Genomic DNA, 25451 nt, shown 5'->3' with positions numbered 1-25451 from the left:
AGTTCTCAAAATATTAGGAGGCAATTACTCTCTTGTATAATTAACCCATCGTGACTAGTTTAGGGCTGACCAGGATCCCAGCAGAAATCTGTGGCCAGAGACTGGTACCCTGTGAGGCTGTTATTTTGTCTTGGCTTTGCAGAAAAAAATCAAGTTTCTGGAAACTGAGACTTGATTTTCAATGGATGACCAACAAGAATCAAGACTTGCTGAGCTCATAGGGACCCTCTCTCGGAGTGTTTCTAGTGCTTCCAGTACTTACTTGATCCCACAACAGAGGATTATTTCAGGAAGAAAACACAGCAAACTGTGGTAGGAAACGCTTAAGGGAGATCTATTGCTGTTCAGCATGGAGAAGACTGTAGGGAGACCTCATTGCTGCCTTCCTGTACTGAAAGGGGGTTTTAAGAAGGAGAGAGATGGACTTATATGGGCAGATAGTAACAGGACAAGGAGCAATGGTTTCAAACTGAAAGAGGGGAAGTCTAGATTAAGTGTCAGGAAGAAATTCTTGGCTGTGAGGGTGGTGAAGCCCTGGCACAGGTTGCCCAGAGAAGCTGTGGCTGCCCCGCCCCTGGCAGTGTTCAAAGCCAGGTTGGATGGGGCCCTGAGCCACCTGGTTTAGTAAGTGGCATCACTGCTCATGGCAGCGAGGTTGAAATTATATGGTCTTTAAGGTGCTTTCCAGCCCAAACCAGTCTAGGATTCTGTGTTTCTATTGTCCTGTCCCATGCAAACAGCTGCAGAAAGGAAGCCATTCGTTTCATGTGGCAACTTAAAGAAAACAGAGTTTGCATTGACTGCGTAAATCCCAAATGCTCTATTACAGGTGCCAGAATCACAGAAGGATATCCCTTGGCTCAGCAGAAGGAGCTCTTTGCATCAACAGAGGTTTTTGCAAGGACTTTACAAAGAATCAATGAACGAGGGTGTCAATTTTGGTTGCAAAATTACAGGCTGTATCATGCCTACTGTCCGGATTCCACTGGGATGGGGTTCATATTCTGCATCTTTCCACCAATCAGCCCCATTGTCCTAGAAGGTTGGTGTCATGGTTTAACGAAGCAGAATATGAACCCCATCCCAGTGGAATCCGGACAGTAGGCATGATACAGCCTGTTATTTTGCAACCAAAATTGACACCCTCATTCACTGATTCTTTGTAAAGTCCTTGCAAAAACCATGATTGGTGGAAAGATGTGTAATGTCTTAGTGATGGCTACCTTTGATGGAGGATCGGGTACTCTGTCATTTGGTCTTCTTGCAGGCACAGTAGCACAGAGGAGAGGCAAAAGGTGGGGCTGTCATCTACATATCCCTATTTTGAATAATTTTGAACAATGTATTGTAGAGCTCCCATTTTCCCTGTTTTCCCTCTCTTTGTAAATTCATTCATATTTTCTACCCCTCACACTTCTCATCTCACCCAGATTAAAAGAATTGGCTGAAGCATGTTCATATCACTACTTGGTTGCTTATGCTGCTAACAGAAAAATCCAAATGAGCCATGCTGCACTTCTGAGACTTATTCCTCCAAAAACTATTTCTGCTCCCAGGGAAGTCAATGGAAGTCTAATTAGTCCCACAGTAATAACAAGAACTTCCTTTTTGTAGAGCAAGACAATTGCCATGTTAAAACTGTTAATTAAATGAGTTTGGCTCTCTCATCAGGTTATTAACAAATTCTAGTCACAGCAGCCAAGATAACACTGGCTCTCACAGTAGGAGGAATAGTCTTGCCATGCTTGACACAAAAGCCATGAACTCAGTCTGTGGCAAATCAGCATCTGAGCTCACAGTTTGGCTTGCTTTTGAGCTTCCAACTAATCCCTGGGATTGCTGCTTGTGCAAGCCTTCTACAAGATTAAGTGCTTGAGCCATTTGCTTCTGTAAATGTTAAATCAGGCCCTATTGCTGCTGATGGTTTGTTCAAATTCATAGGATCACAGAAATCACAAAATGGTTTGGTTTGGAAGGGACCTTAAAGATCATCTTGTCCCAATCCCCTGCCCTGGGCAGGGATACCTTCTGCTAGACAAGATTGCTCCAAACCCCATCCAAACTGGCCTTGAATATATCCAGGAATGGGGCAAACACAACTTTTCTGGGAAACCTGTCCCACATTCTTGCCTACATCTCCAGTACATCTCCTTATTCTCGACTGGTTGTACTCTATAATATGAAGCAGCTGTCTCTGCTTCAGGACCAGAGGTAAAGGTCTAAGGTGGAGTCCAAATACCATAGAAAAATAGGAAGACATTTCTTTCCATCTGTGGAGCATTCCAAGCTAGTGCTTTAATATATCCACTGCCTTGTACTTTTTACAAAATTCAAAGTTGTTTTCATTGTAAAAAATTCCATAATGAAAACCATCTGCCAGTTTCATTCATAATTGCTTAAAAAATATAATTATACACCATTTTGTAGTGTGGTAGTTTTGACATTCACTAGCTGGAAGAAACAGAAATGGAGCAGCAATTTGACTCCAAGTTATTTACCTAGACAGATTTCAGGCTGACCACTACTTCTGTGTGCCCGAATGGGCAGTTCCTGGCATTAACAGAAGAACTGATGTTGTTCCTTTTCAAAGCTACTGAACCCTGTTAGCAGGTCAGGCTCCCACGCACTGTCATGTTCTCTCCAAAAGGGTGAATTTTCTGTGAGAGTATGGGACATAACATTTGTCAGTGTCAACTTCTAGCAATGCAACAGGCTAGCCATGTTAAACACATCACAGAATGAGGACCTACAGAATTCTTCTTGCAGCACATCCTTTAGACAATAATATATTTTGGGGGAAAGACAGTAGAAAGATCTGAATAATGGCCCAGGACTGGGTTCCCTATGCATTATTTCACACTGGTATCTTCAAAACACTTTTTTGCAGTCTAATCTCCCGTGGCCTTTAAAAACAGATATACTATTCTTCTGCATTAAAATGAAATCATATGCAGTGAGTTTCCAACAGTTTTTCTTAGAAATATAAACATTTCAGTTCAATGTTAGCTGGTTGAAATTCATGCTCCAGGATTTTTTTTTAAAAAGCCTTCACCCCAGAGATTACTTTCTTCATATTAAACTCGGTTAAATATATATTGCACACAAGGGCAAATTTACTCCTCTTTGAGTTAAACCATGGATCGGCAAAACATGGCAAATTCTCCTTCAAATCCCTGCAACCCATACGTGGTGTAATTCAGGGTACTTCAAAAGCATTTAAAATCCACAGCTGAAAATCAAAGATGAGAATTTTACCCTTTATTTCTACACACTGTCAGTGCAGCACCTGATTTCTTCAGTTTTCAAGACATTTTGTGTTACTATGCTTTAAACTGATGGGTAAAGTTTTGCCTGCGGAAGCAAAAAAATGAACCCGCACCAATGATGATCACCGATAAAACCAACACAAATGTTAATATAGTAAGGAAGTTGATTTTCTTCAGATCCTCTTTTTCACAGTCTTCTGGTCTAATGTTCTTGATGTGCATTTCATCCTGGTACCCAAAATTCCGAGTGTGCTGGCATGTTAAATGCTCCACATTGGGGATCTGGACATTTTTGCTCTGGATCATGGATGAAAGCCAGATGTTTCCACAGCAGTCGAGTGGGTTCCCGGTGAGATACAAGTTTTTAAGTGAATTTTCTAATGCTAAAATATTGCTGTTCTGTAATGTACTGAACCTGTTGTTCCGTAGGTCCAGAACCTCTAGTGGAGAGTCACTACCCCACTTAGGCAGCCAGTTCAGCTGATTTTCAGAGAGGTTCAAATGTTTAAGGTGACTAAAACAAGGCAAGTCAATATTTAAATCTATCAGGCTATTACCATATAAATACAAACATTCCAGAGACTTTTCCAGACCTGATAATGCTTTAAGTTCTATATTCAGTCCAGCGTTCATGGAGAGGTCCAAGACAACCAGAGAAGTCTTGTAGAAGCTGTATGCTGGTAGGATGCTCAGCATGTTGTCAGCTAGGTACAAGTACTGAAGAGCAGGAGAATTGACAAATGATACACAACCACTTTTCTCTCCAGCAAGTCTTTGCTTAGCTAATCCTGAGTACATGCTGCACAGGCTGATATTATTGCTTTGTAGATTAAGCAGTCTAAGGCTAGGAAGATTTGAGAAGATGTCAAACTGCAGTGTTTGAAGATAGTTGTTTTGAACATAGAGCTCCTTCAAGTTTGACAATGCACCAGCATCGAGGAGAAGGGTCTGCAAAGCATTGTAGCTCAAGTCAAGGACAGTTAAAGACATCAATGCACTGTCATAACTTACGGCAAATGACTGAATTTTAAGTGAATTTTCTAATGCTAAAATATTGCTGTTCTGTAATGTACTGAACCTGTTGTTCCGTAGGTCCAGAACCTCTAGTGGAGAGTCACTACCCCACTTAGGCAGCCAGTTCAGCTGATTTTCAGAGAGGTTTAAATGTTTAAGGTGACTAAAACAAGGCAAGTCAATATTTAAATCTATCAGGCTATTACCATATAAATACAAACATTCCAGAGACTTTTCCAGACCTGATAATGCTTTAAGTTCTATATTCAGTCCAGCGTTCATGGAGAGGTCCAAGACAACCAGAGAAGTCTTGTAGAAGCTGTATGCTGGTAGGATGCTCAGCATGTTGTCAGCTAGGTACAAGTACTGAAGAGCAGGAGAATTGACAAATGATACACAACCACTTTTCTCTCCAGCAAGTCTTTGCTTAGCTAATCCTGAGTACATGCTGCACAGGCTGATATTATTGCTTTGTAGATTAAGCAGTCTAAGGCTAGGAAGATTTGAGAAGATGTCAAACTGCAGTGTTTGAAGATAGTTGTTTTGAACATAGAGCTCCTTCAAGTTTGACAATGCACCAGCATCGAGGAGAAGGGTCTGCAAAGCATTGTAGCTCAAGTCAAGGACAGTTAAAGACATCAATGCACTGTCATAACTTACGGCAAATGACTGAAGACAGTTTTTACTGAGATTAAGGGTGTGAAGGGACAACATTGTTTCAAAGAACTCATCTGGAATGGATTTTATTTCATTATAACTTAAGTCTAAATATACAAGCTGGGATAAATAAAGAGAACTTTTGTTTCTACTTTGCTTCTGGTCAAAAAGATGGAAAGAAGCATTTAGCCATTCATTTTTCACATAGTCCATTTTATGATGAGGAGATTCAGCAGTGAGCTGGATTAAATTCTTTGATAAATTCAGAGTTACCAGCTTATTTACCTGAGGGAACACTGGAAAATGAAACAGCTTGTTTTCACTCAGATCCAAACACCTCAAGCTATATTCATCATCTGATTTTATGGTGTGGAAGGTCTCAATGCTGTTCCTGCTAAGGTCAAGTATCTCCAGCTGCCTGAGGTTAAAATCAGAGATGCAAGTAATTGAATTCTTTGAGAGATTGAGTTTGGACAGGCTCACTAGAGTCTCAAAAGCACCTTCTTCTATTTCCATGATGATATTTCTCTGAAGATCTATCTCCACAAGATTGGGAGATCCCTGAAACATCTTTTGGGAAATCATTATAATGCTGTTGTCTGCCAAGGAAAGATACTGCAGTGCTGGAGCTTCTTTAATGAAATACTCAGCCATCCCATTGTACAGACTGTTGTGGGACAAGTCCAGTACTTCCACCTTGGGTAAGAGTCCAATCCCCTCTGTGCCATTTTGAGCAAGCTCATATAAGTGATTGTTGGCTAAATTTATTTCCAGCAAACTCTTCATGTGTGCAAAGACTCCAGGTGTGATGAAACTTATCTGGTTAGAGCTTAAATCCAGGCACTGAAGGAAAGTGTAAAATGATGATGACATTTCAGGAATGCTTTGAATCAGATTTCCTGACAGATCTATTTTGTTTACATTTGGATAGAGTTCATGAGGGATTTGATGGAGGTGTTTGTTGTGGCAAAATGCCTGAGAGTTTGCCTGCCAGAAAAAGAGAAAAGGAGTTGTTATATGGCAAATGAAAAATGTATTTGCATTAAATATAAGAAAAATAACATTCAGCATCCAGGCAGATGCTGCTTCTGAAACACTGATCACTTTTTCTGAGCATTCAGACAGCAAGAACAACAATCCCAATTAGCTCCTTTGCAACTAACAGCACTCATTTAATTTTAAAGAGATTTCTGACTTGGAACAGTACAGTTTAATCTGCATGTGATACCTACTAAAAGTTCTCCTTTTTGTACCTTTCTGCTAGACTCATTTGAACAGTCCCAAGTTTCTCTGCAATCAAGCACTCATTTTTGTGCTGATGTTTCGTTTTCTCACTTTCATCACTGTATTACATTTTGCAGACTCTACTTGCAGTGTAAGCGGTACTTGGAAGAGCTTCATTCTGCTGGCAACATGGGTTCCAGAGCAAGGAGGTATATAAACCTATAAGGATCCTATAGCAGAAACCCTGTCCCTCCTTCATAGTCACATGGTCAAATATGCCTTCCCTTAGCCATGGCTTAGTTAAGCAAGGCAGCTTTAATCAAACAGGGTCATTCAACAACTGAGACACTTCTGACACCAATCTCCAAACTCATTCCACTTTTATCTTCCAGTTTATCCTTTTCCTAAGGCAACAGTTCCCTTCTACTTGCATGGAGAGCATGCCTTACGAAGCCACCCACACAAGACACTGTGATACAACACTGAAAACACAAATTATGGAAATTCAGTTTTTGAGAGGGAAAAAGATGGGATGTGCAGTAAGGGTCAGGCCTTTTCAGGCCAATTCTCAGCAGAAGGACAAACTTTATGTGCATGTTCATAAGGAAACATTAGAAACATGAACACAACCATCCTTACATAACCATCAAGTTCGGTTTTGTTGTTAAGAAGAACATACAGTAGCAGGAGGAAATGGAATGTGAAAGACTTAGGCAGCATTTAATTTGCTGGAGAAAAAGTCTTGTTATTAATGTATTTGGGTGTCTGGAGAAGGGAAGTTCTAGGAAGGGATAAAAGAGAAAGAAAAGAAAGGAAGGAAGGAAGGAAGGAAGGAAGGAAGGAAGGAAGGAAGGAAGGAAGGAAGGAAGGAAGAGCAGAATCCAGATACTATGACATGAAGCTTTTCAGAAATCAAGCAAATATTAAAAGTCAAAGATATTAAATCCCATATGTTTTATATGAACTTTGAGGTGAATGAAGTGGCAGATCTGTTTAGCAGAAGTGGGGCACTAGTCAGCATTTTGTGAATCTCTTTTGCATCATCTTAGTTCTGGAGACCACACAAGAATGTGCCAGAGAAGTGCAAGTGCTCATTCAAACTCTAGATGTACACAAGCTGCTCCCATAACACATTTTTCCCAATGATCCCAAGTAAACTGGCTATTAAAACTTAAACCCCTTCTTCTTTTCCCTCCAACTCACTCAAATCTCCCTCAGCTCAAAAAAAAAATCAGAAATAAAAAAAAAAGAAGGAAATTTTCTAACTTCTCCCTGAAAATATTTATTTCCTGCAAAGTCACTGTACAATTCCTCATTTTGAGTTAAATTATGCCCAGAGTGGGCCTTATTTCCTAGGCATGAATAGCAGGGCAGGAAACCTCTTCTTACTCATTTGTGGAAGAGGAAGAAGCCAGAAGGATACAAAAATCCAGAGTGAAAAAGAAGAAACTGCTTTGCATCCTAAGGCAGATGCCAGGTTTTTTCTCACACTTTCAGCCAGATCTCAGCAATTGCTGAGCACCGTCCATTCCTCCTGGGCAGCTAGAATCTTAGCAAAGTCCTGATGCAACTGCTGTCAATGCCAACAATCTGCTTTTCATTGAAGTTGATGGGGGAGGGGTCAGCTACTGTTCACCATGTATCTTGCATGATTTGGTTTTTAATCTGCATCCATGGAACCATCCCCGTTATAAAAGGGACTAATAAAATCTACACCTCACACTGTCTGCCATTTGTTCCTACAACATTTCCCCTCTCATTTTTCTTCTTAAGCTCTCCTTCCTTTTCACTGACTATTTTGATCCTCACTAAATTTCTTATCTTGTCTCTTCTGCACCATATTTTCTCCCCCAAGGTTCAAACTGCATGAATTTCATTGTCATCAGCAGTAGGAAAAAAGGTGAAGCATGTCTCTGTGGAATGGAGCAAACAGCATCTGTTTGGTTTATCTCCTCGCCTCTCACCCCTTAGTCCAATGGGTTGGTAGCCTGAGACTGGAATAGAGACTTTTGTCAATCTCTTGTTCTGACTTCCATCACCTCTGCCAGTGCTGCCATCAGTTTGTTTCAAGTCCATTGCCAAGAAGTACTGGAGGGTGAGGACCACTTGGTCCCATTAAGATGCTGGCAAAATAAAAAATAAAAAATGACCCAACAGTTCAAAAGCTGGGCATCATTTGTTTCCTGACTCCAGTTCTTCACTGCTCAGCACTGGGTGGAAGTTGTCAGCCACCTCAGTAAGAGCCCTACAAAAAGGAGTCGGACTCAAGCCTGCCCTTGAGTTCTCCTTTATCAATTCATGAACATTTGAACCAAGAGTCTGGGCTGGAGCCACTTGGCACTGACCTGTACTTGTATGGTGTCCTTGACCATTCTTAGAAGAGCTGCTCAGGCAATCAAACCTTAGCATTTTGCCCAGATACCACACATCAGCTGACCTATGACATCTGGTTATGTACCTGTCCTTGCATCACCTCAAAGCAAGGTGAAATAGAATTTTCTAAAATCCCTTCCCTCTTATGAATTATTTGAAATCTCCTCCTTTGCCAATTAACAGGAATTAGCAAAATCATATTTCTTTGGAAAGTAAAATATGATACAGTTGAAGCTTTGCCTATCCTTGAAAAATAATGTGAGTTAGGAAGAACGTCCTGACATTTGATCTGTTCCCTACTGTCTCACAAACGGATAGATGTGCTGTAACTGGTATAATCAGTGCAGTTCACCCCATGTCAGGGGTCTGGTAGGGACTGCTTAGTTCCTAAAACCTTTTGTAGGAGAGTTTAGTTCAGCAATAGAACTATCAGTGGTGACTCAGAACATGGCACAGGTTTCTAACTCATGCCTCTTCTGTGAGATTTGAGATTAAAGTTTCCATTTCTGAGCCTTTGCTATTCTAAAGGTGTCACCACAGGGAAAGTACCATATAAAAGAGTGAGGCTGTGATGCAATACAGGACTGTCAATGACAGCTAGCCAGCTAATCCAGTAGCTCCTTCTTTCTTTGAGCTGTTTAGATCCACACGAAATGCCAGTGAAGGAAGGCAATCAGTATGGACATTAGCAACACTGAGCTGTTGATTTACATCAGATGAGCATCCTGGCCCCCGACAGCAGTGTGTTTTCTGTCAGGGCTCATTTTATCCCAGAGTAGTTGTGTTGTTGGCTTGATGAAAGCAGTTTACAGTGGACTAGTGCAAGCAAGCATGTGTTTACTTCTCAGCAATCAGCCTGGTCTGTGACCCATCAAGAAAGGGGATGAAACTGCAGGGATTATTGCATGGCTCATCCAGCCTTCGTGTGACTATGGCATGGGACCCAGGCTGTCCTGGTTACAGTGGCTGCATCAGTGTTCCCTCTCCAGTCAAGGAGCTGAGCTACCCAGTCACCTTCCCAAGATCTTTTTATATATACACTAGGTCTTAATTTCTCTGGAATTCAGGAAGTGCAGCAATATGGCAGGGTGGGCAGGAATGGAATGAGTCCCACAAGGGAGATGTGTACAGCTAGCAAATTATTTTTTCCCTATTTTGGAAATTCTTGAGGATTTGTGCTGAACAGCTTCAATGTTCAAGGGGGGAAAAGAAAGTATTTTTAAACATCCTGGTACAGTCAGAAGCACTTGGGGAGAGAAGAGAGAAATCTCAGTTGCAAATAACATTTATAATATTGTACCAGGTGCTTGCAAAAATTCAAGGAGCAGATTTTGTACTGGAGCAAGAGTCTTTGTCATTTCTCTTCACTCCAGCAGAAGTCACGTACAACTTCCCTGGCAGAAATGCTGTGGCAGGGCAGAGGAGGTCAGTCTACTTGTTATTACAAAAGAGCTGGTATAGAAGTATTTCACAGAAGATGTTTTAATGAAAGTACAAAGAACAACTGATATAAAGAAGTTGATTTGAAGTCTAAGTTCTTTCTCTGTCTTAGCCACAGAAACCCTGTACAATCTTAGGGAAATCAAGTCAAATTTCTTTTAACCAGCTTCTCCTTAGGAAAAAAGCTGAGATAATGACCCTTCTTTGCCCGCCCCTCTCCCCCTCCCCTTAGTGTCCTGTGACTACAACAAGGACACAGCCTGATGACAGACTGCTAAGCATCCCCTAAACCTGCAAATCCCACCTCTGCCATCTCAGGAATCCTGGTCCTCGGGGTTTCCCTTCTCAGACACTGTAGCTTCTTGTGCAGTGCCTGTAACAAGGGAGTCCCAACCTCACTCAGGATCTCAAGGGACCTAAATAGAGAGACAGCCTTACCATTTCACAAGATGTCCCCTCGGGAAGTTGGTAGTTAGAGGTTTCTTTGTTCACCACTGCCAGGAAGAAGATGATGTACAGTTTCATGGCTCTGTGGGTAAAAATAATTACAGTTAGATTTCATATGGGACACAGTGGTCAACACATGCAAAAGCTGGCACCAGGTCATCATCTAACATGGAGAAGGACACAAGCAGTGCAATAAATTAAGCCATCTCTGAGGATCTGAAAGGAAGGTCCAAGGCATTTAATGGGTTTTCCCCAGTGTGATTTCAGCTGCTGCCTAAATGATATCCAGGACACTCAACAAAGTCCAGATGTTCAAGCTGGACAGGGTGTCTGGCATCATGGAGAAAGAAAACTAGTGAAGAGGGAGTTATCTTCACACACCCCATAGACACAGCACCGATGCTTTCAACTGGGCTTAAGTTTTGGGTGCCACGTCCTGAGCAAAGCCAATAGGTGTCGCTCAGTAACAACCAGAAGTGGGAACAGCTGTCATTTCCTACAACATTGCCTACTCCTCTTATCCCAGAGCATTAAAGAACTTTTACATGTGTATCCTTGTTAATGCCAACAGCTTAAGGAGTTGTCCTAGGTTACAATATAAAGATACATTCTATTCCCATCCTCAAGAGCTGCTGAAACCAGGAGAGGCATTGTTTTTCCTTATCTTCTGTTAATGAGCCCATAAATGTCTTGCCTCATGACTCAGAGATAACTCCCTCCAGGAGCCATTTCTGTTTAATCAAGGACCCACCGCATGACTCAGAACGATATCAGCCCATTGTGAGATGCTCTGCCCAGGGAGGAGGAGCTAAGCATCCCCACCCGGATATAATCTGGGGTTTGGGACAGAACAAGCTGCCCTTACCCACTGGTTTCCAGATGACAAGAGCTACCAGATGGTTTCTATGGGATCACCACTTCAACAAGACCTTTTCATCTGGACTGCTACCACCACCCTAACTACCAGGGTATCAGGTTGTATTCTGACTCTGTCAGTGGTTTTTCTGTTGTATTATTGCATGTATTTTGGTTTGTTTTTTTTTCCTTTTCCTAATAAACTGTATTTCTGAATTGGAGTCTCTCACTGGTTTTGCTTTCAAACCAGAACAGGAGTGGACTGAGATTTTTCATTTTACATGCTCCAGGTATGGACAGGCTTATAAATACATTTGACAGGAGATCATAGAACCATATGTTCCACAGAATATGTAAAATTGGAAGAAACCCGCAAAAATAACTGGGTTCAATCCCTGGTCCTGTACAGCACCATCCCCAAGAGTCACACCCTGTGCACAAGAGTGTTGTCCAAATGCTTCTTGAACTCTCTCAGGCTTGGGTTGGAAGGGACTTTTAAAAGCCATCTGGTGCAATCCCCCTGCCATGGACAAGGACAAATTGTCAGCCTTACAAAGAGACAGATATGAAATATAAATATAATGGATATAAAACATAATGGATTTGAGTGAAACAGAGAATTCGTAAGAATGTAACTGTTTGGAAAGCACTCCATAAAAGAGCACAGAACTGCAAAAGAAGCAAAGACCTCTGGGAGGCCTGTCACTGGACAATGGGGAAAAACAGAACCAAAGCCGAAGGCAAGTATTCCTGCTTCAAACAGCTCCAAATGCAACCCCAAACCCATGCACAAACCACTGGCATCAATGTACTCTGTGGCTTCCGCCCACAGAGCATTGAAGAGCTGGAAACAAAAGAGATGGGATCATTCTCAGCTGATGGAGATCCCTCTGCTTAATCACTTGGATGGATGCAGCTGATGGCCCCTTACAGCACTGACAGTCACTGAACAGCAATGCCAACAAGTTCCTGATAAGATTCTGCCCATTTCTACCCTCCCCAGAACCAGAGAGCAGAGCTGTGTACTAGGAATAGAGAAACTGGGAAGGACTAGACCACACCTACTCTGTGTACAGTTTGTGTATTCCTTCCATTTCACAAGAAAACCCCAGTGATGGATGATGACCTGTGACCCCAAGGTGCAAGAGCAGGTCTCAGTAATGGGATCAGAAGTGTGTTCCTCCCTGTTAAAACCAAACCAAGGATGTTAATTCCCTACCATTGAATCAGTGTTTGCAAAATATGCTGAAATCATCTGATGGAAAGAGGAATGGCCAATATCACCATCTATAATGTTTCCATTGTCCCCCTCTGTTCTTCATTCCCCATGCTTGGAGCAGCTGGAACCTCCTTTAAGGAGGAGAAATCTATTTTTATCATTTGAGTATTAGTTTGCTGAGGTGGTGATAGAAGGTGAACATACCAATGATTACAAGGCTTTTCTCCAAGCCCTCAAAGGGAAATCCTTTCTGTTCAAACAAAATTAATTAAGCTGAGGATATTAGCCACAACAGGCACCACCCTGAGGAACAGTATGTGGCCCATGTGCTCTGCAATGTCTTCCCTTATCATACTGTCAGTGCAAAAAAAGGTCTCTTTTCCACTTAAATAATAAACCTGACACAGTCCAGAGGCTTAACACACTTTATAACTTCCTAAATTTTAGGTTTATAAAGCAACTGGGAAATTGATGTATTTGAACACCAAAAAAAAAAAAAAAAATTGATGTAATGGTTTGCTGTGTAAGGCAAATCTGTAATAAGCAAGGAAGCTGTCCCCCAAGGTGTTTCTAAGGTGGCTGTCACATACTGAAGGTCATCAAGGATGTGGTGGTCTCTTCCCACATAAGGCAACATAGACTCTGTCCTCACAGAACCATTTAGTTTGGAAAAGCCCTCTAAGACCATCAACTCCAACTGCTCTCCCAGCACTGCCATAGCCATCACTATCCCATGTTCCCAAGTGCCACATCCACACATCTGTTAAATCCCTACAGGGATGGGTTCTCCACCACTGCCCTGGGCAGCCTGTGGCAGTGCTTAACACCCATTGTGGTGAAGAAATTTTTCCTAATATCCAAACTGAACCTCCCCTGGCACAACCTGAAGCTACTTCCTCTTGACCTGTCATGGTACAGCCCAACCTCCTTTCTCAAGGAGACTCTATTCCTAGGGTAGTTTTCAGTTCAGATGTCCAGTGGAGGAGCTTTTCCTGCATAGCTTTTCTCTGAACAGCATTTAGATCCTTCTCAGCAACCTCTGGTGTGACACATCAGTGCATTCCCCTCTGTTCTACCCTCTGGGCAGGTCTCAGCATCCCCCACACTCTCCCAGTGCCAAGCTCAGGGTTACAGGAACCCCATTCCCTTGGTGTGCAAGAGGATGTTTACCAACACTAAACCCTTCCTGTTGGCATTGATCTCTCCATCCACAGCTTACAAAAACAGTTTGGGAGCAGCAGTAGCAACAACTCAAAGTAGATTTTATTGCTTTGAGGCTTTCCCAGAGTAGAAGTAGCTTCATCATCAGCGCCAGTTTGCTCCCACTGGAAGCTGTGATAGAAACCCCAGCATAACTCAGAGGATTGAGCTCTGAACCCTATTTAAATCCACAGCTTTCCATTACAGCACTTCAAAATCACACACTGTCAACCTCAGCTGAAAAATGCAGGTGGTTTAAGTCAATATCATCCCCAAGGAATATTAACAAGTCAGTCAAATAATTCTACAAAAATGCCCACTTAAAAAGTAGGAAAGGCAGAGAGGGCAGAGAAGACCAGTAATTTGCCCCAATACACATTTCAAACTATGAAATAATAACAATTTATTCCCAGTTTCCACTTCAGAACAATGTTTGCCTCCATCTCTATCACAATTATTAATCCTGAAACTACTTCACAGATGTTGTTTGCAGCTAATAAAAGCAGCACTTTCCAGATTTCCCCAAACGTAATTTTTATTATTGCTTAGACAATTAATGGAGATGCTCTCCCGTGCCAAGGAAAGTTAAATACAAGAGAACACACAGAACAAAAATCACACTCCCCAGGGTCTGATCCTTTTCTACACAAGACTCTTTCCTGTTAAGTAAGAGCCTTCAGGTGTAAAAGAGTGACTATTTCACATTTACCTTGTTTCAAGGGTTTCTTGCATCCCCAAACACTGCTTGTCATCTCTTTAAAAAGCATGTCCAGCTCTTCAAAATCAATTCAGTCCTGGTATTGATGCAATTATTCTTCAGGCTCATGTTCACCCATTCAGGACACCTAGAGGTTCACTCATAACTTCAGAATGAAGGCATTTTCAGGGAAATAACCATATTTGGGACAGTGTCTGCTTTAAATTATGTTGCTTGTCTTCCTCTCCACTCCTCCCCGGGCTCTTGCTGGGTCCTAGCCACCGCTGTGCTCTGGACGGAGTCAGCTACTGTGTGACATCCTGCAGCCCTTCCTTGGGGCAGGCATTGAAAGACAAGGGGATTTTTGCCAGAGGAGCTGTCAGGATCAGGCTGTGGGTTTTCTCCAGAGGATAAGTAACTTATTGGCGATGCCATTGTTTGGCTGTGTGCGTGGGGCATGACAGTGTGTTTATTTTGGGTGTGTCTGCCAGTTACATTCCTGCAGGGTTGCAGTCTCCTGCACCTAAATTTCTCTCTGCATCTTTAAGGAAACAGTGTTTGCAGATTAAATGTTTAAAATTCATGGCTGATAATTATAAATCCCAAAATCTGGAAACCTGTTCTGGAAGAAATAACTTTTCTCTTTTTGCAATCATCCTATTAATGAGAATGTGATTGCAGTCTGTTGGCAGGAGGGGGTCCATTGCTGGCTACAACACCCTTGATGGATTTTCATGGCATGAGGCAGGAATTAGGGCTAAAAGCCTCCATAAAGGCATTTTCAGATGAGCTGCTGAATTTTTGGCTGTAAGTAGACAGTGCTGAATATACTAGATCAAGTGGGAAGTATTCCCACTGCAAAGGGGTGCTTTTGTCATGTAGAAGATGATTTCAAATTGCCCAAGTTCAGCTGTTTATTTATTATTTTGTGCTGCCCTCTAGAGCTGGAGCAGCTGGTTTTCTCATTTCCTTTTGCTAATTAAGTCCTGCTTCAGGAAAATACACCTCTACACAGATTTCCCTGCTGTTTTCTCCCAGAGACACAAGCCTGAACTACCACAACACAGTTTTCCCATGGCTGAAATACTACACCAAACAGCTGGGCTCTTAGTTTGCTTGGTAATGTACCCTGAAATGAGAGGTTTAAATCACAGATTTATAGAATCTCAGAATGGTGTGGATTGGAAAGGACCTAAAAGTTCATCTAGTTCCAGTCCCCCTGCCATGGGCAGGGACACCTTTCACTGGACCATGTTGCATGTCCAGCAATAAAAATACTATGACAAGGCAACAGGGGAGGGCATGATTAGGTGCAATGGATAGAAAAATACTCATTAAGCTTTCAGGAGGACTGTCCACCAGTAAGATTATCACAATCTCAGAAGAGTTTCCCTTGACTGGGCTCTCTTCACATTAGTTTTGATCACCTTCCCCCATGCAAGTCATGTCTTGAGCTTCATTTTGCAGTGCTGTTTTTCACTTCATCCCTTTGGCATGCTCCCTGGAGTAAAGCTCTCCATCTGCAATCCCCGAGGGGTAAGCAGGAAACTCATGTTGAAACTGGGGACCACTGTGCTATTCAGAGATTTAAACACCTTTTGGATGCTCTGGCTTTAGAGCTTGCCTTGTCAGCAGTATGCAATAGCACTTGAAAAGCACAGATGCCTTGCAAGGAAAACCTCAAATATTTGAGGTCTCCAAGGAAAATAAATACTTTTTTTTTTTTTAGTACGATATTTTGATCTGATTTTAACTACAAACATCATGCCTCTAATTAAGAGCAGCAAGTGGCCAGGATGATAGCAGCTTCCAATTTTTCTACACCTGGATGTTCAGAGCACTTTAGGAAGTTTGGATTTACAGGGATAAAAATAGCAGAGATTTTGTGCTTTCCAAAAAGGGAGCTCTGCTCCTCAAGCTGTTTTATTGAGTAACCAGGTAGCTGTGCCAGCTGAACTGTAAAGAAGAGCCTGGACAGAAACAAATGCCAGAGCAGGAGGGAAGGGCATGCACTGATTCTACTGCTCAGGGTTTTGCTTCAATAAAACCACACTCTCAGAGGACACCAGCTGCAGTGGGAATGATTGGTACTGTCCTTGCCATCTTTGTCCTTTCCCAAAGGGGATCTGGCAGTGAACAAAGACTCCAAAGCATTTGGCTGATTTCCCAAATTTTCAGTATTTTTGGCTTTGGGCTACCCAGCAGTTTACACTTTAAAGTGTGTTGAAACATTAGCATGGTATGGGCTTGGTATGACACACCTGCAGGGCAAGTGTCACCTGCCTCAGTCAGAGACTGGTCATAGAATCAGAGAATGGCCCAGTTTGAAAGGAACCTTGTAGATAATCTAATCCCCCTGCCATGTGCAGGGACACATTCCATTAGACCACTTCCTCAAAGCCCCAATCACTATCATCTCCATCACACAGACTAGAGAATCAAGCTTTTTTTGCCTACAAAATAGCAAGGGCTGTCCCATCCCAACAATGCCAAAGGGTATGCCGGTTTTGCATCACAGAAGTGATGTTCTAAGAGAACCTGCTAGCAGTTTCCTCCGTGTGTGACAAAAAACCAATCAGTAATTAGCTTTGAGAATTGACAATCTGTTAAACTACTGAGAAAACTGATACACCTCTGTGAGCTCCCATGCTAAAACCAAAAAACCCGGGGAATTCTGCCTTTTCTTTTCCGGCCTGTGAGCAAGTAACTCATCCGGCCCAGCTCCCCTGTCTCATCTGGGCCAGGTCGGCCTGGGCGGGCTCTGCTGTGGGGCCGGGCCTCATTGGCGGATGGGCAGGGGAGGGGAGGCCACGGCGCCAGAGCCGGGCTGTGCCACAGCTTCTAACATGGCTGCTAACATGGCTGCTGACATGGCTGCTAGCATGGCTGCTGATACGGCTGCCAGCATGGCTGCTAACATCGGGCTGCTGACATGGCTGCTGACATGGCTGCTGACATCAGGCCGCTGTGAAGCCCTGCCCGCCGCTGAGCAGGGGTCCGCCGGGTCCCAGGAACAGGCAGGACCGGGCCGGCTCAGCCAAGATTCTGCCGCCATTGGGGTTCGTCCACACCCACCAGGCAGCGGGAGGAGAAGCCATGGCCCCCTCCCCAGTGCGCTGGCGGCTGAGTTCTGGTCTGGCTGCTGAGATCCCGGGCACCGCCCCAGCCCAGCCGCAGTCCTCACAGCTCCCACTGCGAGCTACTGAGCCCAGTCAGGGCCACCGACCATCTGCAGGCCCTGGGCAAGATATCAGCTCTTTCAGTGCTTCAGTCCTCCCTCGAGTGAGAGAAAAGGACAAAGTGCAGACACATAGAGAAGCAACATAAAGACACCAAGGTCAGTGATGAAGAAGTCAAGCCCCAGATGGGAGGGATGAGGAGATGCCTTAATCTTAGGACTAAAATCCTCCTATAAAGCTATAGAGAAAAATTTAATTGATCCATCAAACTTTTTTTTCTCTATAACGCCTTGAAGAATTATGGGGGGAAGGATTGTTCAAACCTGTGTTAAAGCAGGCAAATGTTGAAATAGCTGTGAATTTAATAAAAAGGTTGAACAAGGAGAGAGAAGAGTGATGAAGACTCTATGCCCCCAGGGAAAGAAGAAAAAGACCTCTATTCTCAGAAATTAAGATGATCTGGGAAATAAATAAAGAGAACCTTTGCTTTTGAACAGCTCATCCTTAAAGCAGTATCCCATAACTTGACATGGTCCATAAACACAGCTGTGGGAAAATCTGTGAAAAATGGGAGGGACTTTACAATTCCAGGTTTAATTTTTCTGGGTGGCTGCTATTCATGAAAATTAGAAGCCATAAGAGAACTGTTTTCTTGTAGAAAAGTCTCCATGAATTTACTAGAGGGACTCCTCTCCCTAAGTAAACTGAAGAAAAGCTATTCTAGAAGTGATAAACTGACTTAATTCTGTGTGTTGTGAATGAGAAAGAAAAGGTTGTAGGGCGAGGAGAAGTGTTCTAAAAGTTTTATTCTGATTTTTATTATTCTTTCTTTTCTTTAGTTACTGTTAATAAAGTTTTCTTTATATCCTTTTAAGTTTTGAGCCTACTTTGCCTTCCTCCTAATCCTATCTCACAGCAGGAAATAAGTAAGTATATTCTAGTGAGTGCACTGGAGTTTGGCCAGCACTGAAACCCACCACAAAGGGTTTGCACCTGCAAGCCCTGTGAAATCCTTATTTTCCAGTGGTGTCTCAGCAGTCACTTCCTACTCAGTTTCTGTCAATGTCAGTTTGTCAGTTGAATTTCATCCTCTGTCACCCAAAGTGAGGGACACCTTATCAGACCTCCCCTCAAAACCCTTTCCCCACCATGGCCCAGAGCAAGAAGAAAAAGCAAATCCTAGCTGCTGGCTCTCACCAGTCAGTCTGTGAACTGCTGCAGGCTCCCAGGGGTTTCAGAGGAACATGAAAATGTCTTGACGATTTTGTGTCTTGAGTCTCCAGATCTTTTGGACTCTGTCCATTCATAATGCTGCTGCTTTCTAAGGCACTGCTTTTGTTTGAGTCCTGTGTCAAGCTCTATGAATCAAACTCTCTAGAGAAGTCAATAAAACAAGTTCCTGCCTTAGAAAGTAGGTCTGAACTGTAAACGCAGGAGTGGGACAAGTCTTGCTCCTTTTTGGCTGGAATAGCTCCATGGTCATTCATCCCACAGGGGAGATGGAGACAACATTAATATTAACCCTATTAAAAAGAGTATCCAATGCCATTCTGAGCCACAGACTTTGAGAAGGAAGCACAGCTCCAGCTCCTGACACTCTACAACTGCAGAATCTCCAGAAGCTGATTCTCCTGGTTTATTTTGTTCCTGCAATCTACACTGTGCTTGGCATCTCACAGGCAGATGCAGCCCCATGTCTTCCTGGTATCAAGTCCACAGATCAAAATAGAGACTCATCCATCTCTTGTAAAGCCAAGAAGGCTTTCCTCCTGTCTTTTGAAGCTGCTGCCTTCCTTCGTTCTATTTCTGCCCTCTCTTCATGTACATCTTTATCAGACGTTCAGCCAACAGCATTTCCCCACCAAAAATTAACATCTCCAATTATTGAGGTTTTAGTCAGATTCCCTACTTTATTCACCCTTTTTCCTCCTACTCTTTTCAGGAAAGAAAATGTAAATGAAGAAGAACTCAGTGAAACCCACAAGCCTGGAGAATTTGTGAGTGATGGGTAAAGGGACAGAGGGAGATGGGAAAATGAAAACTCTTATATCAGCAAAAAGTTACATGTACTGGCATTTGCAGATTAAACTATCTAAGCATGAAATACTCTCCCTGAGAACAAAATTCAGATTCAGGAACCAAACCAGAATATTTTCTTACCAGTTTATAAAATACACTTTTAATTCAGCAATATTATTTTTTATAGACAGTGAGGTCAGTATTTGGGAAAAGGTGTACTGATTTTATAAAATCCAGTAGGAAACAAAATGAGGTGAGGAAAATTATTTCTGATAATTTGATTTACATAATACTGATATCCATGCTTGAATCCACCCATCACTGTTTTAGTAAAAGGCCAAGCACTGATACAGTCATTAAGATGTAACCATCTGCTTAAAAAAGAGATGACAGGTTGTAAATTTTTGTTCTTGAAAACTAGAGGATTTCAGCATTTTAGAGTAGTATGTTTATTTTAAAGTATAAATTAATACATCTTAGTAAAAACCCCAAATTATCACTGTTGTGCAAAGCCAAATTATTGCTTCTATTTAAGGGAAACATATTTGTCTTTTATCAAAAATACTTTTATCCAAATTATAACTGGGCTTAGCCTTAGAAAATTTACTGTGATTTTTATGTAAACTATGATTTTCTAAAACTTTACTACTTCCAAATATTGCCTAAACATTCATTCTCATTATAACAGTCCGGATCCAGCAAAGCTGTCTCAGTAAATCATCGTTCACCCAAAGATGACATTCAAGACGTCAGGATCTTAAGAGCAGTAAAATAACCCTGCCATCTCACACCTCGTGCTCCAGCTGGGAGAGCTCAATGACAGCACTGACAGCACAGAAAGAAGAGCAGACCAGCCAAACAGCATTTTGCCTATTTTACCCAGGGACTGTGTGATTTGCCCAAGGCTATATTAGGATTCAGTGTTGGAGAGTTGGTTGAGTGGCATTTAATTAGTGTACAATGCTGATCTCTGCAGCACTCCTAGTTCAGAAGGCTATAATGCAGTAGTAACATAAACAGACTGAAGTCCTGCGAAGAAAGAAAAAAAACAATCATCTCCCCATTTTCTATTCCTGCAAATATGAAGAATAATAACGAATACTGTGTATGACAACTGTACTGTTATAAACTAACTGGTGCCTCCTTAATATAAATTATCTAACTCACATAGTGCAAGTCCCTGATGGATTAAATAGAAAACTGGGTGGACAGAGCCATCTACACAGGTGCTTAGCCAGTTCCTCAGCCTATTCATAAACACGGAACATTTTATTTATACAGTACCTTCCTCATCTGTGTTAGTTTCAAAAGCTACAGCTCAAAGTCACCAGAGCCCTCAGCTTGCCCACAGCTGAAAGTGCAGCTTTCCAGCAGGCTCCCAGGTTCACACACATCTCCACATACCTGCTCTGTGGCTGGAGGAGGAGAAGGTTTCGTCTCTGCTTGCAGCCTTTTTTTCCCCCGACTCTCCCAGCAGCCTTTCCAGCTCAAGCCAAGGAAGAGTTTCCTTGGGGAAGTCGTACCTCTGTTGCATGCCAGATGACTAAAACTCTGCAAGCGCTGAGAGAAGTTTGAAGTCACAGGGAAAAAAAAAACACTCCCCATAGACTAGTCCCTGAATTCATTCCTTTGCAGTCATAAGCTCTTCTATATTTCCAGGCTCCCCAGACTACATAAATACATACATCCGTAATGCTTTTAAGATAAGTGTGTCCTCTGCGCTTCTCTTTATTCTCCATTTTGTTCATTCAGCCTTGATTTATTTCTTGCAGTTTCTCAGCTGGTAAATACGCTCCTCTCGTATTGACATATGAAACAGTCTGTGAATACCACAAAAAATCCCCTCCACAGGCTTTGGGACACTTGCTTGTCTCTGAAGTCATCCATGCCTGTCTCACAGCTGTCAGCCTGGAGATTCTCAGGGGTCGGGGTAAATCAGGGGCACTGAGCTGGCTGCAAACCTTACATTTTAAGTCCGTGCAGGATGGGGTGTGTAGGAAAAGGGTACATGGGAGTAGGGTGAGCACATCATGTCTGGTGTCCTAACAGGTCATTTGTGTCTTCATGGCACAGCAGTGGGATGGCCAAACACAGCCTTGGGGGAAAGGATAAATTCAATTTAATGCTTGAATGGGTAATAACATAAATACCTTCTAAGAAGGGCTGTGGGATGAATTTTTCTTTCTTTACTTTGGGCATTGTTATAGACATGTAATGTAATAGTTGGCTCTCACAATTAAGAGATAGATATTATGTGTATGTTAAGATGTGCAGTGATGTTATTGTAATATGTCCCCCCATAGTCCTCTTTTCCCTCTCCCTTGTAACAGCCTCAGTAGCCAGGGCATTTGGAGAGGGCCAGCTTATTACCAAGAGGCGCAGAGTAACAACACCCGACCTCCAATCAAGATGTAAGAAGGTAATCTCCACCAATGGACAGCAGAGAAGGGGTTGACTGACAAAACTTTGGGAAGGGCTAAGGGTATAAAAGGCAGAGCATCCATTTTGTAGAGTAGCACATGGCTGATAGTCATGTGGGCGATAGTCATGTGGGCTCCAGTTTTTCCTTATTCAGTCCTTTGTTGTATTTTTTGTTAAGGTTTAATAAACCTTTTAAAATTTTAAAAGTGAAGGCATTTCTCACTGTGTGAAGCTCCCTTTTATTTTAGATGCAATGCTGTTGTGTAAGTTGGTGGGGGACATGCACATTGTCTAGGTTGTCTTTGTCTGCACACACATGCCTGGATATCTGGGCAGGTGTTCACTGGCTCTGCATGTTTGTTTGCAGCACTGTAAACTTCTGATAGGGTTTTGCCAGCTCTTCAGTGGATGCATTACGACCAAACTGAGCCTTGGCTTCACCAGCCCGGCTAAGACCTCCCCTGGGCCACCCAGCTGGGGAGTTCCCACAGGCACCAGGGATCAAAGAAAACATCCCAGGGACCACTGCAAACCTCCCACCTTCTCCCCTGCGTTTACAGAAAACACTTCAACTGAGTGATCTCCCTTAGAGAAGAGGTTTTCCTTCTGCATTGTGTGTTTTATCAACTTTTTTTTTTTTTTTTTTTTTTTTTTTTTTAATCTACAATAATGGCCATGAACTTTTACCCCAAAAATTGAAGTGCTGGCTCCCAGACAGCATCAATTCTGTCCCGCTCTCCCGGATCTGCTTATTAAAATCAGCTGAAAGCTATGACCTTTCATATCATGTGCCAAACAGGTTTGTGAGTTCTGCTACACATTTGCAGGCTCCAGCTTTTGCTTCTCTGCAACAGGTTTGCTCTCTGTAGCACACCAGCTCCTCTGAGTCAGAGTTACTTCAGAACTGCAGCATACTGGGAGATTCAAGATAAAAACATCTACAGATGTGAAAAATGTGGTTTGTTAAATATCTCAGTAAGTACACTTTGCTCATGTTGTTGCAATAAGATTGTAATAAGACTAATCAATTTAGCAACATATACATCATGGTAACAAAGGAAACATTTTTTTTACTGCCTCCACTATTGCCTATGTACAAGTGTAGCTGTATATGCGTTGTTGTTGTTATTGTTACCATTATTATTATGGACCAAAACTCACCTCATAGCCCACAACAGCTTATTTGGAAGCTATTATGCTTATGGATTGACCAAGGAACAAGCCTATATTGTATCCCCTCCTGTCACCACAGCAGGACAACCTGATGGCCAACTTGATGTCACAGTAGCCAAGCCTGGAGGATCACAGTGGACCTACTGCTTAGAGGTGGAGAGCCAGTTGTATTTCCAAGGTGGTGCATGGCTAGCTAACAGGAAAATAGTCAATCACAGAAAGGATAGGAAGTCTCCCAGCATGAAATTTCAGACTACATGGAAGCAGGAGGAATAATTCCTACTGATACTGCTGTTGTTAGACTCCATCTCTGGTGTGTGGGCAGCAGAAACTTGGGTCAGCCTATGGTTTATTCCCAGTGACACCTAAGTGCAGATGGCTTTTCCAGTTACATCTCTCCCACTAAAGATATCTCTCCCAGGGAGTGATCCCTGGCCTAATCCACACAAACCTCACTCTCTTCTAGTGGAAGTTGGACATGTCCAGGTGCATAACACTCAGTTATCTACCTCTGGATGGTGACCCACTACCCTGAGATCACTTTCTTTTAGAGTGCCCTGAGTAATGTGGGGACAGCGTGCAAAGCTGTCCTAGAACAGTGCAGAAGGACTGTGCAGAACTGAAGCAGCCAACCTGATCCAGGCCCTGAAGAAAACCTAAGGACTACACACAGCTTGGAAGTAACAATCTGGTTTGGTGGGGAAGGGTGCCCACAAGAGAGCTAACCCTCAATGTGATTGATGTGAGGTTATCTGACAGCATTGATGAAAGAACCTGAGCACTCTAGGAGGGACATCACACCCTGCAGACTTGTAGGATCTTGTCTCCAAAACTGCTTGAAAGCACCAGTACTACAATAATTTCTGTTGGTACCTGCTGTGCACAAATCCTACATTCATCTGTACTAGGGCAGCAGGATGTGGCAATTGGCAAATGCCACTTCAAAACAAAAAGCCCACAGGTCAGTGCTGGTCACACAAAGTCAATATTCACCATATCCTCACCCCTCCAAGTCTCATGGGATTCCATTCTTCCATAGTAGAGGTGAACAGGCTTGGTTGGTGGGGCTGGCATGAAGACAAGCAGAAATGCATGAACAGAAAGCAAAATTTCCAGCTGCTGAGATGCTCCAAGACATCACTGCCTCTGTAAGTGTCATTATCTTGAACTGATGTTAGCCCAGTTGCTTTCTAGAAATTACATTTAAAAGGAAAAAGAAAAAAAAAAATAAGACGAAAGAAGACAAGAAGAAAAGAATTGGCAGTTTTTAATCACTTGCAAAAGATTAGAGGTGTGGCACCTCACACCTAAAATAGGTTCTATCATGTCAACAGGATGCCCAACTCTAAGTTATATTTCCCAAGACTAAACGAAGTTTAATATTTATGCTCCATTTCCTCCTGCTCCAATTATAGCTTGTTCTTAAAAAAAAAAAAAAAAACAAACACAAGGAATAAGAGGTTTGCTCTGGCCCCATTTTCTATTCCTTCGGTGTTGAGGGAAGTTTGATGCTGGGAATATAGTGATGTTTTACATGCTGGGATTTTGGCTTGTCTTGGTGCTGATGCTGGTGGTGAGCAGAAAAGGGAAGTTTTCTGGGTCAGGTGTGATTCCTGTCCCCTATCAGTCTCATCATATGGTGCCTACAGCTCTCAGGTACTGTGTCTTCAGCTGAACTCGAAGAAGAAGCTGCTCTTGGCATCTCCCTGGAGTAGGCTTGGCTCAGTCCCCTCTGGTCCCAGCCAAAATCTTTCTCAGGTCCACCTCACCTTGGGCCATGAAGACATTGGCGTTGCAAGATGCAGACAGCTTCAGGAACAGCTGCAAAAGAAACATACCTTAAGTAGCTCCAAATCAGCTACCAGTGACCCACATAGCTGTGAAATTCATCCCAAAAGCAGGGTAAAAGACACATGTCCAGTTCTCCTGGGATACTTCACCCTCACCCAGCCAGATATGACCAGTCAGCTTCATAGCACCCATACTACGAATCGGTGATTGGAAGGATGAGCCCTGTCCTGGGCTTAGTCCTGGCTTACCTTGTCACTCTTAGGTGACAGGGTCCCCAGGCACTGCTTGATGCCCTGGTAGGCAATGACAGAAAATTGAGCAAGAATGCAAAGTTCACAGTGCTCAAGACATTTGTGGAGTGCTTTGGAATGTTGTACATCACTTGGAGTGGCAGATATTGTTGAAACTCCTGGTGTAAGATGGTATTACTGCAGGATAAAAATGACATGGCTTTGGAGATAAGGGTCTTCTGCAGA

General features: G+C 42.7%; 1 protein-coding gene across 1 annotated transcript; it reads right to left on the bottom strand.

The window, feature by feature from the left end:
* Positions 1-1207: 1207 nt before the first annotated feature.
* LOC121354730 (transforming growth factor beta activator LRRC32-like) lies at positions 1208-14769 on the bottom strand. Its single transcript, XM_041469557.1, has 3 exons — positions 14405-14769; positions 10413-10503; positions 1208-5924 (listed from the first exon to the last, which is right to left on the bottom strand). Exons 1-3 carry the CDS (start codon positions 14425-14427, stop codon positions 3321-3323), a joined length of 2718 nt encoding a protein of 905 aa, XP_041325491.1. The 5' UTR covers positions 14428-14769; the 3' UTR covers positions 1208-3320.
* Between the last annotated feature and the right edge of the window lie 10682 nt (positions 14770-25451).

The sequence above is a fragment of the Pyrgilauda ruficollis genome, unplaced genomic scaffold (assembly GCF_017590135.1).
Source record: "Pyrgilauda ruficollis isolate IOZ18807 unplaced genomic scaffold, ASM1759013v1 scaffold236, whole genome shotgun sequence".
Classification (NCBI taxonomy): domain Eukaryota; kingdom Metazoa; phylum Chordata; class Aves; order Passeriformes; family Passeridae; genus Pyrgilauda; species Pyrgilauda ruficollis.
The sequence above is the reverse complement of the archived record's forward strand: the minus strand, read 5'-3'. Positions and strand labels throughout refer to the sequence as shown.